This window comes from Hakea prostrata, chromosome 9 (genome assembly GCF_041222555.1).
Source record: "Hakea prostrata isolate BN-2017 chromosome 9, UWA_Hpros_2, whole genome shotgun sequence".
NCBI lineage: Eukaryota > Viridiplantae > Streptophyta > Magnoliopsida > Proteales > Proteaceae > Hakea > Hakea prostrata.
The window spans coordinates 2,312,164-2,330,008 of record NC_142608.1 but is presented as its reverse complement, the minus strand read 5'-3'; the positions used below and the strand labels follow the sequence as shown (position 1 = coordinate 2,330,008).

The window sequence follows — 17,845 nt, the reverse complement described above, 5'->3', positions numbered from 1 at the left end:
TTTCAAATAATATCATTATTAATTAACAGGTAGGTTTAAGAGTATAGATCACCTCTTGTGGGCCATTTTATTTTATTTTATTTTTTGTACTGGTGCTTTTTTAATATTGAAAATAAAATGCCGCCGGATTAGGTGCAAACCCACAATTCTCCATGGGAGTCTGAGCTTTTAACCGTTCAACTAACCCACTATTGGTATACTATGGGACATATTGTGTGGTGATAAAATATTAAGTGATTTTTTTTTGATAAAGAATAAAATATTAGGACAACACATACATCTCTTTTGGAGAATGAGGTGTTCTGAACCCTAAGTCAAGGGAGAAGGTGTGAAGGAATAGAAGTTTGAACTAATTCCTTAAAATGGTTATTTTTTTATTAGAAAAAAACATTTCATTACTGATTAATTAAAAAACATAATTCCTCAGTTATTTTTTTGGGTTGAATTCCTTGGAATTGTTGACTTCATATAGAAAGTTGCATTCGACCGAACGAGAACGATAGAACCTTACAACGACCGTGACAGAAGCACAGCCACTTTCACCTTAGGTTCCAACCTGACAATAAACGTTGGAGATACCCTCCTTGAGATGCTGTTCTTGCATCCCCTGATCCCCACGCCTCCACGGCGTGCTTCAACAGCATGGTATGTTGCGCTTTTTTTCTTATTCCATCGACCGCGTTCATTGACTGCGTTTGCATTTGGATACCCAAGCCTGAAAGCCTGAGACCGCCAATCTGTTCTTCAAGCTCGCCGGATCTGTTTAAGAAATACTAGAATCATGGGCACTTCTTAAATGGTTTACATCGTCCGAAACTCATAAATGGTCGACGCTCGCAATGGTAAACCCCCTTAAGAACCCATCTCTAATTCATTCCCGCAAACACTGCACTTCGTTGGGTTCACACCAAATTTTCAGATTTTCATCCAACCCAAACACTTCTTCCGAGTTTCATTTACCTTCGGGACCAGGAGATTTCTCTCAACTAGTTTCTAAGGTTTGTGGGATCTTAAGCAGGCCTCAATGGCAAGGCTGCTCCGAACTTCAACGTCTGAGCTCAAAACTGACACCGCCGCAGGTCTCCAGGATTCTTGATGTTCATAAAGATTCGGAGACTTCGTTGCAGTTCTTTTACTGGGTCTCTAGGAGACCTTACTACAAACACAGCTTGGATTGCTTCATCGTGTTGATAAATCGGCTTCTTCGTGATCGACTCTTTGCGCCGGCTGATCATGTAAGGATACTAATGATCAAGGCTTGTCGAACTGAAGGAGAAATCACTAGAGTTTTGGGTTTTCTGAATGAGGTTAGTGTAAAGGAATTCGCGTTTAGTTTATATTCCTACAATACGTTACTGATTCAGTTGGGTAGGTTTGAGATGGTCGCCGCTGCTCAAAATGTGTTTATGCAGATGCTGAGCAGTGGGGTGAAACCTAGTATTGTGACATTCAATACCCTCATCAATATACTTTGTAAGAAGGGAAAGATTCAAGAAGCTGAGGTCATGTTAAGTAGAATTTTTCAGTATGAGTTGAAGCCTGATGTTTTCACCTACACATCTTTGATTCTTGGTTGTTGTCGGAACCGTAATCTAGATTCAGCTTTTGGGTTTCTCAATCGTATGGTCAAAGAGGGCTGTGATCCAAACTCTGTGACATATTCTACCTTGATTAATGGTCTATGCAATGAGGGGAGGATAGAAGAAGCATTAGGCATGCTAAGGGAAATGATTGAGAAAGGTGTTGAACCTACGGTATATACATATACCATCCCTATTAGTTCATTATGCAAGACAGGTCGTGTCAAAGAGGCCTGTGACATGATGGCTGATATGAGGAAGAGAGGCTGCTACCCAAATGTACAAACCTATACAGCTTTGATCAGTGTGCTGTCTGCATCAGGCAGGCTTGAGGTGGCTATTGGATTATACCATAAAATGTTGAAAGATGGTCAGGCTCCAAATACAGTTACTTACAATGCCTTGATAAATGAGTTGTGTGTGCAAGGAAGATTTGAGTCTGCTCTCAAGATTTTTGACTGGATGGAGAAACGTGGTGGCTTGTCAAACACCAAGACCTACAATGAAATAATAAAGGGGTTTTGTTCAATGAATAAGATGGAGAATGCAATGTCTCTCTTCAATGAAATGTTGAAGGTTGGTCCATCTCCAACACTAATAACTTATAACACACTCATCAAAGGATACTGCAAAATGGGTAAGTTGAACAATGCAATGAGAATGTTGGAAATGGTGAAAGAGAATGGTTTTGATCCAGATGAGTGGACTTATACCGAACTTGTTTCTGGATTTTGTAAGGCAGGCAAGTTGGATTTTGCTTGTAATCTTTTTCACAAAATGAAAGAACAAGGTTTAAGGCCAAATCAGGTCAGTTATGGAGCTTTAATTGATGGCTACTGTAAGGAGGGGAAAGTGGATGTCGCCTTGTCCTTAATGGAGGAGATGGGGAAAAATGGTTGTGACCCCAATGTTGAAATATACAATGCCTTAATCAATGGTTTGTCCAAAGAGAATAAGCTATCTGAAGCAGAGAAACTCTGTAATAGAATGGTTGACCAAGGACTGTTGCCAAATGTCATTACGTACTCAACTTTGATTGATGGGTTGTGTAAGAATGGTGGCACCCATCTTGCATTTAAGATCATTCATGAAATGGAAAAGTGCCATTGCCCTCCAAATCTCCTCACCTACAGTTCAATAATTCATGGTTTGTGTCAAGAAGGTAATGCCATGGATGCAGAGGCTTTAATAAGAGAAATAGAGGGAAAAGGGATGGTTCTTGATCAAGTTTCATACACTTCTATCATTGATGGTTTTGTTAAGTTGGGTAAGCTAGAGCATGCATTCTCACTTCTATGGAGGATGATTAATATGGGCTGCAGCCCCAACTACCGAACTTACAGTGTGTTGATCAAAGGGTTGCTTAGTGAACGCTACTTGCATTCAGAGAATTGTGTGCACCATGAAAAAGCAGTGCATGCGTTCAGCTTGGGTGAGAAGGATATAAGTTTTGATGTGGTATCTGATCTTTTGAACAAGCTGTTAGAAAATGGATGTGAGCCTACTGTTAGTACCTACAGCACTCTTGTGAATGGTTTATGTAAAGAAGGAAAGTATGAAGTAGCAGATCAGCTAGTAACAAGCATGACAGAGAAGGGCCTGTCTCCAAATAAAGATATATATGGTTCTTTACTTGTTGCTTATTGTAAGAATTTGAAAGTTGATGTTGCCCTAGTATTCTTTAATAGAATGGTGCTTAATGGTTTTAAGCTGCATCTGGGTATGTATAAAGAATTGCTTTGTGCTCTCTGCAAAGCAAGCAGGGTGGAAGAAGCTCAAGAAATTTTTGATGGAATGCTTGAAGAACTGTGGAATCCTGATGAGATTGTTTGGACAGTCCTTATTGATGGGTTGCTGAAGGAGGTTGGGTCAGAGCTGTGTATGAAGTTTCTTCACATCATGGAATCTAAGAATTTTCCTCCCACTTTGCGGACTTATGTTATCTTGGCCCGGGAAATCTCCATGCAAGATAAATCTATTGAGACGGAAATGATTGTTGATAAATTGAGTGTTTGAGAGCTAGCATATTTGGTTGTGATTACCTTACTGTGTGAGGTATTGAGATTTGGCACGTCTTTGGTGAAGGTGATTCTATTGATGGCTATAGTCATTGAAGGCTGTTTTTTCCTCTCTCCCAAGGGATGTGTACAGTATTATTTTTGAATTAACTAGTGTGTGGCTCCATCACTGGTAGCTGGTGAGTCCGAATTCCTTGCACATCCAAATATCATTGTTTTGATAATGTTTGAGCTCTAATGTTTGGATCAATCTGTGATATGTTAGTAGCTGCTTGCTTGCTTCCTTTTTTATTTTTTTTTATTTTTTTGTGTGTGGCTTCTGTAGGGAAACCGTTATTATAACTTTGTTGTCTTCTGTTTGTATGTTTATTGCAGCATAAAAGATGTACATAATTCAGTTCCTCTGCAATTTGTTACTGGATTTGCTCAAATATTGGAATGGGTACAAGTCTGGGTATATTAAAGGAATAACATTTTGAGGTTAGCTTTAAGATTTCTTGGTTTCATATAATGTTAAATTTAGCTATTGTTCTGTTTTCTCTGATCTGTCCAGTATATTCAATCTTCATCTTCTTTTCTCTGAGGAAACATTTATCTTTGCTTTGATGATTTTGATGTCACCAAACATATCTTTCGTATCTCTTCTTACTTCCAGAAACTGTCATATGAGCATAGTGGTGGATAAGACGAAAGCTTACCCATTGATTACACATGGTTTATGTATTTCTTATGTTGAGAAGAAACAGTAGCTATGTTCCATTATCAAATTATCGGGAGTTAGGTAGATTTTTTTTTTTGGGTGAGGTTGGGGGAAAAAGGAAGGAAAGAGGGGGGGGGGTTGGGGGTTGTTTGGTTTACCAAGTTGTTTGAGCAGTCAATCTTGATAAGGCTTTCTAGAAGGTGGATGTGATACTAGGATAAGGTGTTATGTTCTGTGTTGCTTTGATCCTTCTCCCTTGGTTTGCCAAAAACATGTTAACTTCTTGGAGCCCTAGAATGTGCCCATGCTTTTTTGAGTATGTATCTTCTTATTCTATTTGACTGCTTCCTTTCTGCCAATCTATCATCAAACAAGTTGACTGAAGGCATGATTTGGATGAGAAGATGTCTTTAATCTCTCTTTTGCTATCAATATGCAGTTATGGGATACATTATCTTTGTCATCCTACTGTCAGAATTAAGCCTCTTTGGTGTTCTGTTCAAGTCAAGTTTCCTGATGTAGTTGTGAAGTATTTGACAATTAAATTTCGTGGGCTTTACTTTTATTGGGTTTGATCGTAACGGCCCCAGTTATGGACCAAATTTAAAATTCAAAGTCTTTTGGCTAGGTTTTTCTCCTTTCTGAGGGAGATGTAAGGATGTAAAACTTTTAAGTGTGTAATATTTTTCTGTTTAAAGAGGTGTCATTGGTCTATTTATAGGTCTTCTTTTTAGAAACTTAGTTTTCTATTTTCATGGAGTCCCAAGATAGATAGGAATTTTTACTTAAACTGATTGTTATGTAAGTAGGTGTGTCAATTTCGAGGTTGAACTAATAGCTCAACTGAACTCTATCAGAACCCAAAACCAGACTAATGGAGTTCTTTTTTGGTCTGAATTTGTTGTTGATTTTTCTTGGACCTAGAGAGGATGAAGGAGAACTCTCGTTGACTTTAACTAAGTCTGAAGTATTTGTCCCTGGTTTCAATAATAAAAGAAGAACACAAGAAATTTGGTTAAGCAAGTCAATCATCATTAATATTTTAAATAGATGAACAAAAGTTACATACATATACAGTGACCATTGCTTGGATCAATGCCATACATATACAGTGACCATTGTGATGAATATTCCTGAAGCTACAATGAATATAATTGCAATTATACTAAGTTTTTTTGGGCTGTCTGCAATTTCAAGAAAGAAAATATAAAATATGTCTTCCTCCTTTTTCAGAGTCACAAATGGTTGGTCAAGAGGCCAAGCCCTACAAAGGGTGAAATGGGCATGAGGGCCTCTCTGCCCATCTCTTCTGCTGAAAAGGGAACACTAGTACTAGGACGCAAAGGACACAACATCATCAAACAAAACTAATTCTGTCCATCAAGGTACTAAGGTGCTCCTTCCAGGAAAGAATATAGAAGCACGTTTTCTTCCTTGTTCTTCTTTTGTGGCTTGAAGTGTACAGCTTATATAAAAGAACCATATTTGGTCAAAAGAGACCCACTTCTTCATATGGACTGTTGAAGTATATGCAAGTCTGGACTATTTTACTGTTCATGTTACTGTTCACGTGAACAGTAAAAACTGTGTTACTATTCACGTGAACAATAAAAACTGCATAGTTTCTATTTCTAATGTAGGAGTCTTGCTACATAAGTTTTGGGAGTTTTTAGAAAGCATAGTTTCTATTTTGGTGGTAGTTTCTATTTTTAGAATTTTCTATTTTAGGAGCTAGGAAGTTACTAAAGTTGTAATTTTTTGTTTCCTTTTTCTAGAGGACAATTACTTGTCTCTCAAGTTGTATTAGATTCATTAGAAGCTATAAATAAAAGGGCTCTGTGATTCTAGACTCTTAAGCAAGAATCATGAGCCTCTTCTACTAGTTCTTCATCTCTCTTCTCTTCTTCTTCTCTCTTTTCTTTGTTCAAGTTCAGCTGCTGTTTTGATTATTTAATGTTTATTTTCTAACATGGCATCAGAGCAAGTTTAATCAACTTAGGGACCGTTTTCTCTCTCTTGGCTGCCCAGTTTTTTTCTTCTTTTTTTTTCTCCTTTTTCTTATCTAGGGCAGCCCCAACCTTCGCTGCAGTAATTGTGCATGGCTGTCCTTCTTCTTTAACTTTTGAAGCACCAAGTATCTATGTATTAATACTACAAAAAGGCCCTAAGGTTTCTAGGGATATGTCTACCTATTTGATTCAACTGAGGCTGCTACTACCCTTTTTTTGTGTGCAAATCTGAAGTTCAATCTGCACTATAGTGATGTCTTGGGATTCCTCTTGATTCTTGCAAAGATATGCCCATAATTCGGATTGCAAGACCTAAGTATTGTCTTCCATTGTTTGTGCTATAAGTTTAGTTGCAAGTCGTATACTAGTACCCCTGTTTCATTGAATTTCTCTCTTCTAAAAAATTGTGTTGCTACCTTCTTGCTTGACTACTTCTTCCGTTGTTTATTTCAGAATCAAGTTTAGCCTTCTTTTTATCTAATACTTCTACAAAGACCTAGAGGACTATTTTTCCTTCATATCGGGATCTGTTAGAGTTTCAAATCTAGCAGAAGTTTGCTGCTATGGTCCGAGATTTGATATTATCTGCTACCGCAGCAACGTTATTGCACTTCTTCCGAGTGGATTGCTGCAATGACTACTGCAATTTTGAGATTCCAAGCTGGTTCAATATTTTTTTTTCTTGATCTAATTTGTTCCTACCTAAGGGTTAGCGGTGGTCCAGAATTTTTTTTCCCCCTTGGTGCACAAGACTTTGTCCTGTGAGACGATTTTTTGTTGCTTGATCAACTTTATTGGTGAATAATACACTGCCCTGTGGCTGCTACTTTTCCTTCTTGGGTTTCTTTTGTGTTCATACTTTAAGATGCTTGTCACTGGTCATCATTAATTGTCCACGTGTAATGCTACACGTGAGGGGGAGAATGGTACCTTATTCTATATCTACTCAAGATGTGCTGATGGATATTATTTGTGAAGATCTTTGTCCTCAACTTATGGCATTCTACAACGATATCATTACATGTCTTTACCTATATTGTCCTTTACCTAACTACTTGGTCTGTAGTAACCCATACTACCTTTTCTACTTGGTCCGCAGTAACCCATATTGTCTTTTACCTTACCTACTTGGTCCGCAGTAACCCATACTGTCTTTTACCTTACCTACTTGGTCTCCAGTAACCCATACTGTCTTTTACCTTATCTATTTGGTCCATAGTAACTCATACTGTCTTTTACCTTACCTATTTGGTCCGCATAACCCATTACTGTCTTTTACCTTACCTACTTGGTTCGCAATAACCCATACTGTCTTTTACCTTACCTACTTGGTCCGCAGTAACCCATACTGTCTTTTACCTTATCTATTTGGTCCATAGTAACCCATACTACCTTACTTACTTGGTCCACAGTAACCTATACTGTCTTTTACCTACTTACTTGGTCCACAGTAATCAATATTGCCTTATACCTACCTATACTTTGCCTATTACTTGCCTTCTTGTGAAGCATTTATATGGACATTGGAGTTGTAATTTTGAAGATTTAGTATGGATATTTCTCCCTACTACCGGCATTATGTGGATGGTGTCTTTAATCTTGCTATACTTATGGACATTGGAGTTGCAATTTTGAAGATTTAGTGTGGATATTTCTCCTACTACCGGCATTATATGGATAGTATCTTTGATCCTGTTATACTTATGGACTTTGTTCGTCTTCAACATCGTCGATTGTTCTTATTATCTATTGACATGAATAATTAAAGTTTTTTTAAAGTTGGTGTTGATTATCTCCTGGGTGAAGTTTTCTCAGTGTTTATTGACTTCTGCCATTGCTACACGATTCAAGATTGGTGCTACCTTTCAAGTTTATTTTTATTGTGTAAGCTGAAGTTTTCTTTGTGTACACTCCAGCTTGAGGGGGTGTGTTGAAGTATATGCAAGTCTGAACTATTTTACTGTTCATGTTACTGTTCACGTGAACAGTAAAAACTGTGTTAGTTTTCACTTGAACAGTAAAAACTGCATAGTTTCTATTTCTAATGTAGGAGTCTTGCTACATAAGTTTTGGGAGTTTTTTGAAAGCATAGTTTCTAATTTGGTGGTAGTTTCTATTTTTAGAATTTTCTATTTTAAGAGCTAGGAAGTTACTAAATTTGTAATTTTTTGTTTCCTTTTTCTAGAGGACCATTACTTGTCTCTCAAGTTGTATTAGATTCATTAGAAGCTATAAATAAAAGGGCTCTGTGATTCTAGACTCTTAAGCAAGGATCACGAGCCTCTTCTACTAGTTCTTCATCTCTCTTCTCTTCTTCTTCTTCTCTCTTTTCTTTGTTCAAGTTCAGCTGCTGTTTTGATTATTTAATGCTTGTTTTCTAACATGGACAAATAAGACCCATGTGGTATAGAGACTGCAGGCGCACTAAGAGCCCAAAGCAGTGGTCATTGGGAGTAGAACTGAAAGCAGTTGATTCCACCTTAACCTGCAACATAACATGTGCCATATGGCATCTCTGTTTAACAATAGAGGTATGCTTGCAAATCACTCATAATGGAGGGCTCACAAGGAATACCTTCATTCACATATTGAATGGAAGTGGTCGACAGCAATAATCACTTATGGTTAGGTTGGATGGTTGTTAGGGTTGCGCCAAACTGAATGAATTCTGTCATTAAACTGGATTAAGTGCATAATAACCCAGAAATTCATGTAATATAAAAATCATCTAGAACTATGAATGATCCATTAACCATACTACAGACTATGCTTTTAAACATTTCCCCTTTTATGAACCATGTGAACAATATAGCTAAAAGGCAACAAACAAAAGAGGAACTTCAAAATAAGTGACAAGCCTAATTTGTGAAGATAACATCAGCTCTCATATTTTTGTACATGGTAGTACTCTAACCTCTCATATTTTAAGTTACACGAATTTGTTTGTTTGGGGTCCATAGAAAACTAAATAAGTGCCAAGCCTAATTTGCGAACTTCAAAATAAGTGCTACAGTACTATTATATTCTCTGTATAGTACATGGTAGTAGTCTAACCTCTCATATTTTAAGTTACACGAATTTGTTTGTTTGGGGTCCATAGAAAACTAAAGACACTGGGAAAATGTTAATATTTGAGAGGAAGAATGACCCATCGAGTGGGCTATAGTTAAAATACATACTTTTTATCTCTCAGTTTAGTAGCAGGAATGGTGCTACAGCCTACAATACTAGTCTAACCTCTGTATAGAACATACTAGTAGTGATGCAGATGCATCTCTGGCAACAGATTGCTGCTATTGGTTTCTCAGAGGGTGTATATCTTAATGTGTCTTCTATATGAGACTATTGTGCAATGATTGGATGAGACACTTCATCACAATGGATATCTGTCTTCTGTGACTGGAGTGAGTTTGCTATGATTCTTTCTCTAGTCCTACTCCTACTTTTATGGTTGGAGGTTGAATTGTCAAGTATTTTGAGTTCTTGAACATACATATTGCAAGTTTATGATGGTACCTTTTTTGAGTTCTTCCACATAATATACGTAAATGTTGGTACATTTTTCAGATATTGTTAGTGCTTCTCTGACTGGTAGTCTTCTATTACTTGATGAATTCCAGATTGTTAGAGTATAGCACATTTGTATTATTTTTCATATATTTTACAGCTGTCATATTCTATAAATATAAGTTTATGATCTCAGTTTATGATCTCATATTGAGATCATGACTTCAGTTACTTAACATGGTATCATCACCAAAGGTTCGCTCCTGAGGTCTCTTATCCCTGCTCACTTGCGCTCCTTTTTCTCTCTTTTCTCTTCTCTATTTCCATTTTATTTCAGCTGCACACTAATTCTAATCTAACCCAGGAATCCTCACCTCTCTTTGTTAAGAAAATTTTTGAGAATTGACTCAAACTACATCACTAAAGACGTGGGAAAAGAAGCACATTCAATTGAAAACTTCACCAATTTCTGGTTCAGTTTCTTCCCAACTAAACCTTTCCTAGGCCACATAAACCACGTGCCTCTTTTGAGGCCTGATATGTGGTCATTGTTCAAAATTCAAACTTCAAAATCTGCTCTCAAATACACATAAAATAAATAAAATGACAAGAGAGAACAATAGTTGATATTTGTGGAAGATTAGATGCATTATTAAAACATTCTTCACTTTAATAAGGGTTCAAAACAATACATACAAGTTGAAGAAGTCTCACATGCTAAGAATAAGCTTGATTTAGAAATAAAAATAAAACCTTAAAACCTAAATAGAAGCATAAAAAATACAAGCATAAAAACTAGAAACATTAAAAGAACAGGTATGGGATGCAGAAACAAGTAAAAAATGGAAGCTATAGTTTCTAAAACATTGTAAGTCTACCTAAATTAATCTCAGGATTTCTGTTCTGTTCTTTGTAGGCAAAGAGATAGCAGAAAACAGAGAAGATGAAGGCAATGAATATAATAAATCAAAACTGGAACCGTAGCTGCCTTGAATTGTCGAATACAGCAAGCCTATTTAACAACTTCATATAACAGAAAGATAAAAACTAACTCCTAATAACTAGGACTATGCTTAACGTGCTTAACAATAAAAGATAAATCTTCAGCATTATTTTGAATTCAAAAAACAGCTGAAGAAACGGAGCTAGGAGTTGTAACAACTTCTACCAACGTCTCTCTTGACCCACTCCTACTAACGTTCCTTGACCCATTCTGCTCCTACATTTTTGGTGCATCCTCAACACTCCCCCTTGCTCCAAAATCACACACACCCAACAAAGACCTTAGATATTCGTGTTTATTTCTGGGCAAAGGTTTTGTCAAAATATCAGTTGCTTGTTCTTCAGTGTTGCAGTACTTAAGAACTATCTTTCCTTCAGCAACAAGTTCTCTAATAAAATGCACCCTTATATCCACATGCTTAGTTCTGCCATGATACACTGGATTTTTTGACATGGCTATTGCTGATTGATTGTCACAATAGATTTTTGTTGCCTCCTTTTGCTTCTGACCAAGCTCTTCTAGCACTCTTCTCAACCAAACACCTTGACACGCTGCTGCAGTTGCTGCCATATATTCTGCCTCTGATGAGGATAATGCAACAGTTGCTTGTTTCTTTGAGCTCCATGAGACTACTCCTGAACCAAGGCTGAAAACGTGACCTGAGGTGCTTCTTCTATCCTCTAAGCTACCAGCCCAATCACTATCTGTATATCCAACCAACTCACATTGCTTCAAGTGTTCATACCACAGTCCAAATTCAAGTGTACCTGCCACATAACGTAGAATACGTTTTGCAGCTCCAAAATGATGCTTTGAAGGAGAATGCATGAACCTGTAAATTAAACTCACTGAATAGGAAATATCAGGTCTAGTGTGAGTTAAATAAATTAATCCACCAACTAGACTCCTGAAGTGATGTTCATTTGCTGGTCCTGTGCCATCTTCTAGTTGCAATTTCTTATTCATATTCATTGGCGTGTATGCTTCCTTACATCCCAACATATGAAACCTCTTCAACAAATCCGTAGCATACTTCTTTTGTGAGATGAAGATGCCCCCTTTCACGTGCTTCACTTCTATTCCAAGAAAATAATGCAACGATCCTAAATCTGACATTTCAAACTCATTCTTCATACTTGCTCTAAACTTGTCAACCAAAACTGATAATGAGCTCATATATATCATATCATCTACATAGAGGCTAACAAATAGAGCATCATTACCTTGCCTTTTGATGTACAATGTGGGTAATGATGCTCTATTTGTTAGCCTCTATGTAGATGATATGATATATATGAGCTCATTATCAGTTTTGGTTGACAAGTTTAGAGCAAGTATGAAGAATGAGTTTGAAATGTCAGATTTAGGATCGTTGCATTATTTTCTTGGAATAGAAGTGAAGCACGTGAAAGGGGGCATCTTCATCTCACAAAAGAAGTATGCTACGGATTTGTTGAAGAGGTTTCATATGTTGGGATGTAAGGAAGCATACACGCCAATGAATATGAATGAGAAATTGCAACTAGAAGATGGCACAGGACCAACAAATGAACATCACTTCAGGAGTCTAGTTGGTGGATTAATTTATTTAACTCACACTAGACTTGATATTTCCTATTCAGTGAGTTTAATTTATAGGTTCATGCATTCTCCTTCAAAGCATCATTTTGGAGCTGCAAAACGTATTCTACGTTATGTGGCAGGTACACTTGAATTTGGACTGTGGTATGAACACTTGAAGCAATGTGAGTTGGTTGGATATACAGATAGTGATTGGGCTGGTAGCTTAGAGGATAGAAGAAGCACCTCAGGTCACGTTTTCAGCCTTGGTTCAGGAGTAGTCTCATGGAGCTCAAAGAAACAAGCAACTGTTGCATTATCCTCATCAGAGGCAGAATATATGGCAGCAACTGCAGCAGCGTGTCAAGGTGTTTGGTTGAGAAGAGTGCTAGAAGAGCTTGGTCAGAAGCAAAAGGAGGCAACAAAAATCTATTGTGACAATCAATCAGCAATAGCCATGTCAAAAAATCCAAGTGTATCATGGCGGAACTAAGCATGTGGATATAAGGGTGCATTTTATTAGAGAACTTGTTGCTGAAGGAAAGATAGTTCTTAAGTATTGCAACACTGAAGAACAAGCAGCTGATATTTTGACAAAACCTTTGCCCAGAAATAAACACGAATATCTAAGGTCTTTGTTGGGTGTGTGTGATTTTGGAGCAAGGGGGAGTGTTGAGGATGCACCAAAAATGTAGGAGCAGAATGGGTCAAGGAACGTTAGTAGGAGTGGGTCAAGAGAGACGTTGGTAGAAGTTGTTACAACTCCTAGCTCCGTTTCTTCAGCTGTTTTTTGAATTCAAAATAATGCTGAAGATTTATCTTTTATTGTTAAGCACGTTAAGCATAGTCCTAGTTATTAGGAGTTAGTTTTTATCTTTCTGTTATATGAAGTTGTTAAATAGGCTTGCTGTATTCGACAATTCAAGGCAGCTACGGTTCCAGTTTTGATTTATTATATTCATTGCCTTCATCTTCTCTGTTTTCTGCTATCTCTTTGCCTACATTCTTTTTGTTAATATTTTTTTAATATCATTTTAGTTAAGTTATGTGTTTGTCTGTAGAATTGAGGCTTGCACTATAGTTTAGTGATCTAATGCTTCTAATAGCAGCACATATACTAAAGCTGGCAGAATGGCACTCGGGTGCAAAATCTTGTTATCTTATCCACAGGTTAAAGAGTTTGATGATTAACTAGCAGTTCAATTAGTTAAAACTCTAAGATTATGTACATAATCCAGTTGAATGTTCAGACGATGGTTCATTATTTGGTGCATTGCTGAATGAAAGCTTATAAAATTGTTATCAACTCTCTCAATATTCACTTTAGTGATTAGTCCTTTGGGTTGTCAAGATCACACTTGCTCTGTGTTTGGAGATGTAGGAGCTTCCTGAGTCTGAATCAGCACAAGCATGGTTTCCTATTTTGCTTCATTAAGGAAGCAATTCCTATCATATTGAAACTTGATCTACACTGAAGTGGACCTGGTATCTATTCAGGTTTAATCGGCTGAAGCGTCAACTGAAAATGCATTTTATTGTCCAGTGTTGTTATATGGAAGATTGCAAGCTACAAGTTCAGTTGGTCATCAGTCAATTGTTCATACCACTAACATCAAGGTGCAAAGGATCTAAAATCTGCTCTGTATTTATTTTTGAAACATTTATCTCAAGTTGAAAGTTGTCCTTTTGAGCTACATTTGGAGTGGAAAGTTTATACAGAAACGATAGGGAAGTGAGAGAGAGACCTGGAACCATTGCAGTGAAGGCATACAGGAGAGTCAAAGAACACGAGTAGAGATGTTACCTTTTTTATGGATCTCTTTTGTAGAAATGGGTGTGAAGCCAAATCGAAGCTCAGAAAACAAGGATGGAGCTCAACGAACCAGCAATGGTGCTCAACGACGACGGTCTGCTCTTGTGAAGCCAAATCGAAGCTCCGAAAACAAGAATGGAGCTCAACGAACCAGCAATGGTGCTCGACGACGACGTTCTGCTTTTGTGAAGCAAAATCGAACCTCAGAAAACAACGATGGAACTCAACGAATGATTGTTGTGCTCATTCCCAAACTGAATGGAAGACTTGCTCTGCGGAGAAGATGAGCCCTAGAGAAAATTTTCATGATAATGGGTGATTCCGTACGAATCACCCATATTTATACTTGGGGTTTATTTTGGTGAGTCTGTTTGGAAACCACCTCAAGAGGTGGTTTCCAGTGGATTCGGTTTTTAGTGTAAATTGTGGATTCCTGATGATTCTTAGAATCACCTGGATTCTGACTCAACGTGTGAACCAAACGATTTATTTTATTGGAGTCATGATAGATTCCAGGGAATTGCGGAACCAAACGCCACCTAAATCTCTCTTGCAGATTTATGCTTGTAAAAATGGACCGTTCAGCCCCTGTTGATTCCTTCTTTGGGTTTACCTTCTCTTACTTTATTTCTTATTTAGAACTCCGTACACTTCCCAATTGAACCATTTGAGATACCATCTTCAAACTTTCAAAATACTATCAGCAACCTGCAAACTATACAGATGTGCAAAAGTGGCTGTTGTACAGGACTTTTTTTGTTGCAACTGAATTCAGTTACTTCTCCAATTTTCCACCCTAAGAGATCTATCAACAGCACCACCACCACTAGTGAAGCACAGTGTACACAGCTGGAGAAAGAAATATGTCCTTGTTGCCCCCACTTGCTTTTGTTTCCCATGCAAACTTTCAGAGTTTTTGGAATTTGAACTGTCAAACCAAAACTTGAATATCTCAGTGGGAATAATAGTGGAGAATTTAACTTTTTAATCATAGGACCTCCATTTTGATAGTCTTAGCCCTCACATTTCCCTGAAGGTGCCATTTCTGTATGGACAGTATTGAACAGTCTAAAGGTTCAAGATCCTGAAGGTCAGCTTTTTGGTATCCAGGGAATATTTTAGTGCTGATGTGTACTATTTTCTGTCATTGTTGAATTTATCTATAAGTCATTCTTTCTTTTTTATTCATCTGGTATTAGTGGGTCATTCTTAATAACAATTTAGATATCATCTCTATTAGACCTTTTCCATATATGGTTGGATCGTAGGAAGTATGGCCTTCTTTCCTTTTGTTGTCTGGTTTGAGTTGAGGATAGACGTCTCCATTTTTCCAAGGTAAGTGGTTGCAATTGCAGTTGATGATGGACAGTATTGGAACCTCTATATCTTTCTGAGTGCTATGGGATTTATTATCTTTTCTGGGTTGATTGGGATAGGCTTGGAATTGTTCACTTTGTTGTAGAAAGGTTTAGTTTTTGTATCATTTTGTAATGTTGACACTGAAATTTGATATCCTCCTTAACCAGTATGTGTTTACGTGACTTGTTTTCTAGTAGTTTTTCCCTTTTTTCTAGCCTTAGCAGATCTCCTAGGTTATGCTTTCTTTTGTTGTTACACTTGCATGTTGATTTTAGGATATCTATAGACTCTATGGTGGAGATGATTCTTATCTGAGCAATGTTATTGCTTTCTTCATGTGGAGAGTGATTTGTAAGACTAGAAGGTTGATTTCTGTTACCTTCTTACCCTGCAGGCTCAGATATGTTTGATTTGTCCAAGACATCACACTTCTCTTGACATAGCTTTGCTGCCATGAACAAGAAGGTACACCACAGTGAATAATTTGTTGTTTGTACACTTCACTAACGCTCTATTCATTTTTGAGTTACTAACAAATAACACCCAATGGCCAACATGAGGCATACACGAACTACTATTTTACATTTCATTCAATTCAATCATTTCCAACTTACCAATTAAAAATGTAATTATGACTTGGGAAAAAGATTTATTCTAGTGGATTTTGACTTTCAAAGAGAATTGCAGTCCACATGGGGGTGGCTACATAAATTCTTGGCACCTCTTCTGGTTTGATTAGAAATTGTTAATTCCTTCTGAAAAATTTAGCGCGAAAACCTAACATCATTTTGTACTCAATATTTTTTTGAACTGCATAAAAAGCATGCAGTCATATAAAACTCATTATCCGGTATCCAGTCGTTGTAAAGCTCGGGATAAATGTGGTTGACCTTAATGTCTAGAATAAGGATGTGTACTTTTAGCCCACCCAGATCCCTCATTTAAATGCAGGCACTTGCATAAATCCCGATTATCAGGTATCTGGTCACTCTAGTATTTGGGATTGATGGACCTTCATGTCTGTAGAACGAGGTTGTGTACCTTTAATCCCCCAGACCCTTCATAAGCAGGAGCCTTGTGCACTGGCCACTGGGTATGCAGCTTTTGAACAGAGATTTGAAATGTGGTTAGAATGAGAGGCTCTGAAATTGTTTGGCTATGGTGGAATGCTTTCCGAGTTGACTAAAATTCAGCAACCCAGCACCATCCATTTTCAAGGTTTGAGGGAAAAGATGGGGGGGGGGGGGGACAACTTATGTCCCGGGGGGAAAGGAATGGATAACTAGAAAAGGTTATTGAAAATCAGACGCTTGTAATGATTTGACCATTTAAGTCCCAAACCCTTCAGTTTTTATTATTTTAGCAGGTATTATTTGAAGTTTGAGTATGCCTCTGGCCTTGTGGTCTATAAATGCCTTGCATGAAGTGGGATGATGCTGCTTTCGGATTTTCACTGAACCTGAATGGTGGGGATTAGATTCCACAGCGAAAGGGTCCTTTGATCTGATTTTGAGTTATGCTTTTTGCCTTGTTTTTTCTGTGAGCACTTTTATATTGCTCCTACTGTTTAAGTTGATAAAACAGATCTTGTAACTCAAACCATGAAGCATCATCCAAACTTCCACGACTGATACTGCAATGCAACTCAAACTGTCCAACAGTCTATTTTCCACCTCTACCTCTATCTGTTGCTAGTTTTACTCCTTCCCTTCCCTTTTTCGATCGCCTTCCTCCATTGGCCTTTGAGTTTCAGTGATACTTTTGTAGTAGGAACTGTAGATTCAATCCTCTCATTGCCCCCTTGGCCTTTGAGTTTCAGTGGTATTTTTGTAGTAGGAACTGTAGATTCAATCCTCTTGTTGCCGCTCTTGGCTCTTCGATCCTTTTCCATTTGGGCCAGCCTTCCACTGCTTTCTGTTCCTATTTCTTGCAAGTCCTCCTGCCCATTGCCGTCGCCTCTCTCCTTGTTTCATGATTTCATTGGCCTCTCATCCACCACCATTGTCTTCTAACCACTACCCTTGTCAATGGCAACCCCATCTTAGCCTCTGTATATCATCGCTTCCCATACCACCCAGTCCGCCAGGCGAACAAAAATAGAGGAAGATGGTCTCAGGTCAAGTACCTGTGTTTAAACAATGGTGATGGCTGCACACCGTCAATGGTTTTCATATGGGTTTTAATTCTTGTTCTTGTTCGAGTCGTGATTTTTAAGAACAGCATGAATCTCCACAACAAGCTTTTCTAACAAAAAAAGAAAAAGTAAAAAATTAATCCGTTAGTTTTAAGCTGTAAA

General features: G+C 37.7%; 1 protein-coding gene and 1 pseudogene across 1 annotated transcript; one reads left to right on the top strand and one right to left on the bottom strand.

Annotated features, from left to right (window-relative positions):
* The first annotated feature begins 512 nt into the window (after positions 1–512).
* LOC149004004 (uncharacterized) lies at positions 513–16,736 on the top strand. Its single transcript, XM_089169120.1, has 3 exons — positions 513–3,777; positions 3,974–4,078; positions 15,944–16,736. The coding sequence occupies exon 1, from the start codon at positions 840–842 to the stop codon at positions 3,594–3,596; it is 2,757 nt and encodes a 918-aa protein (XP_089025246.1). The 5' UTR covers positions 513–839; the 3' UTR covers positions 3,597–3,777; positions 3,974–4,078; positions 15,944–16,736.
* On the bottom strand, positions 11,034–11,789 carry LOC149004005 (secreted RxLR effector protein 161 pseudogene; annotated as a pseudogene).
* Positions 16,737–17,845: the final 1,109 nt, after the last annotated feature.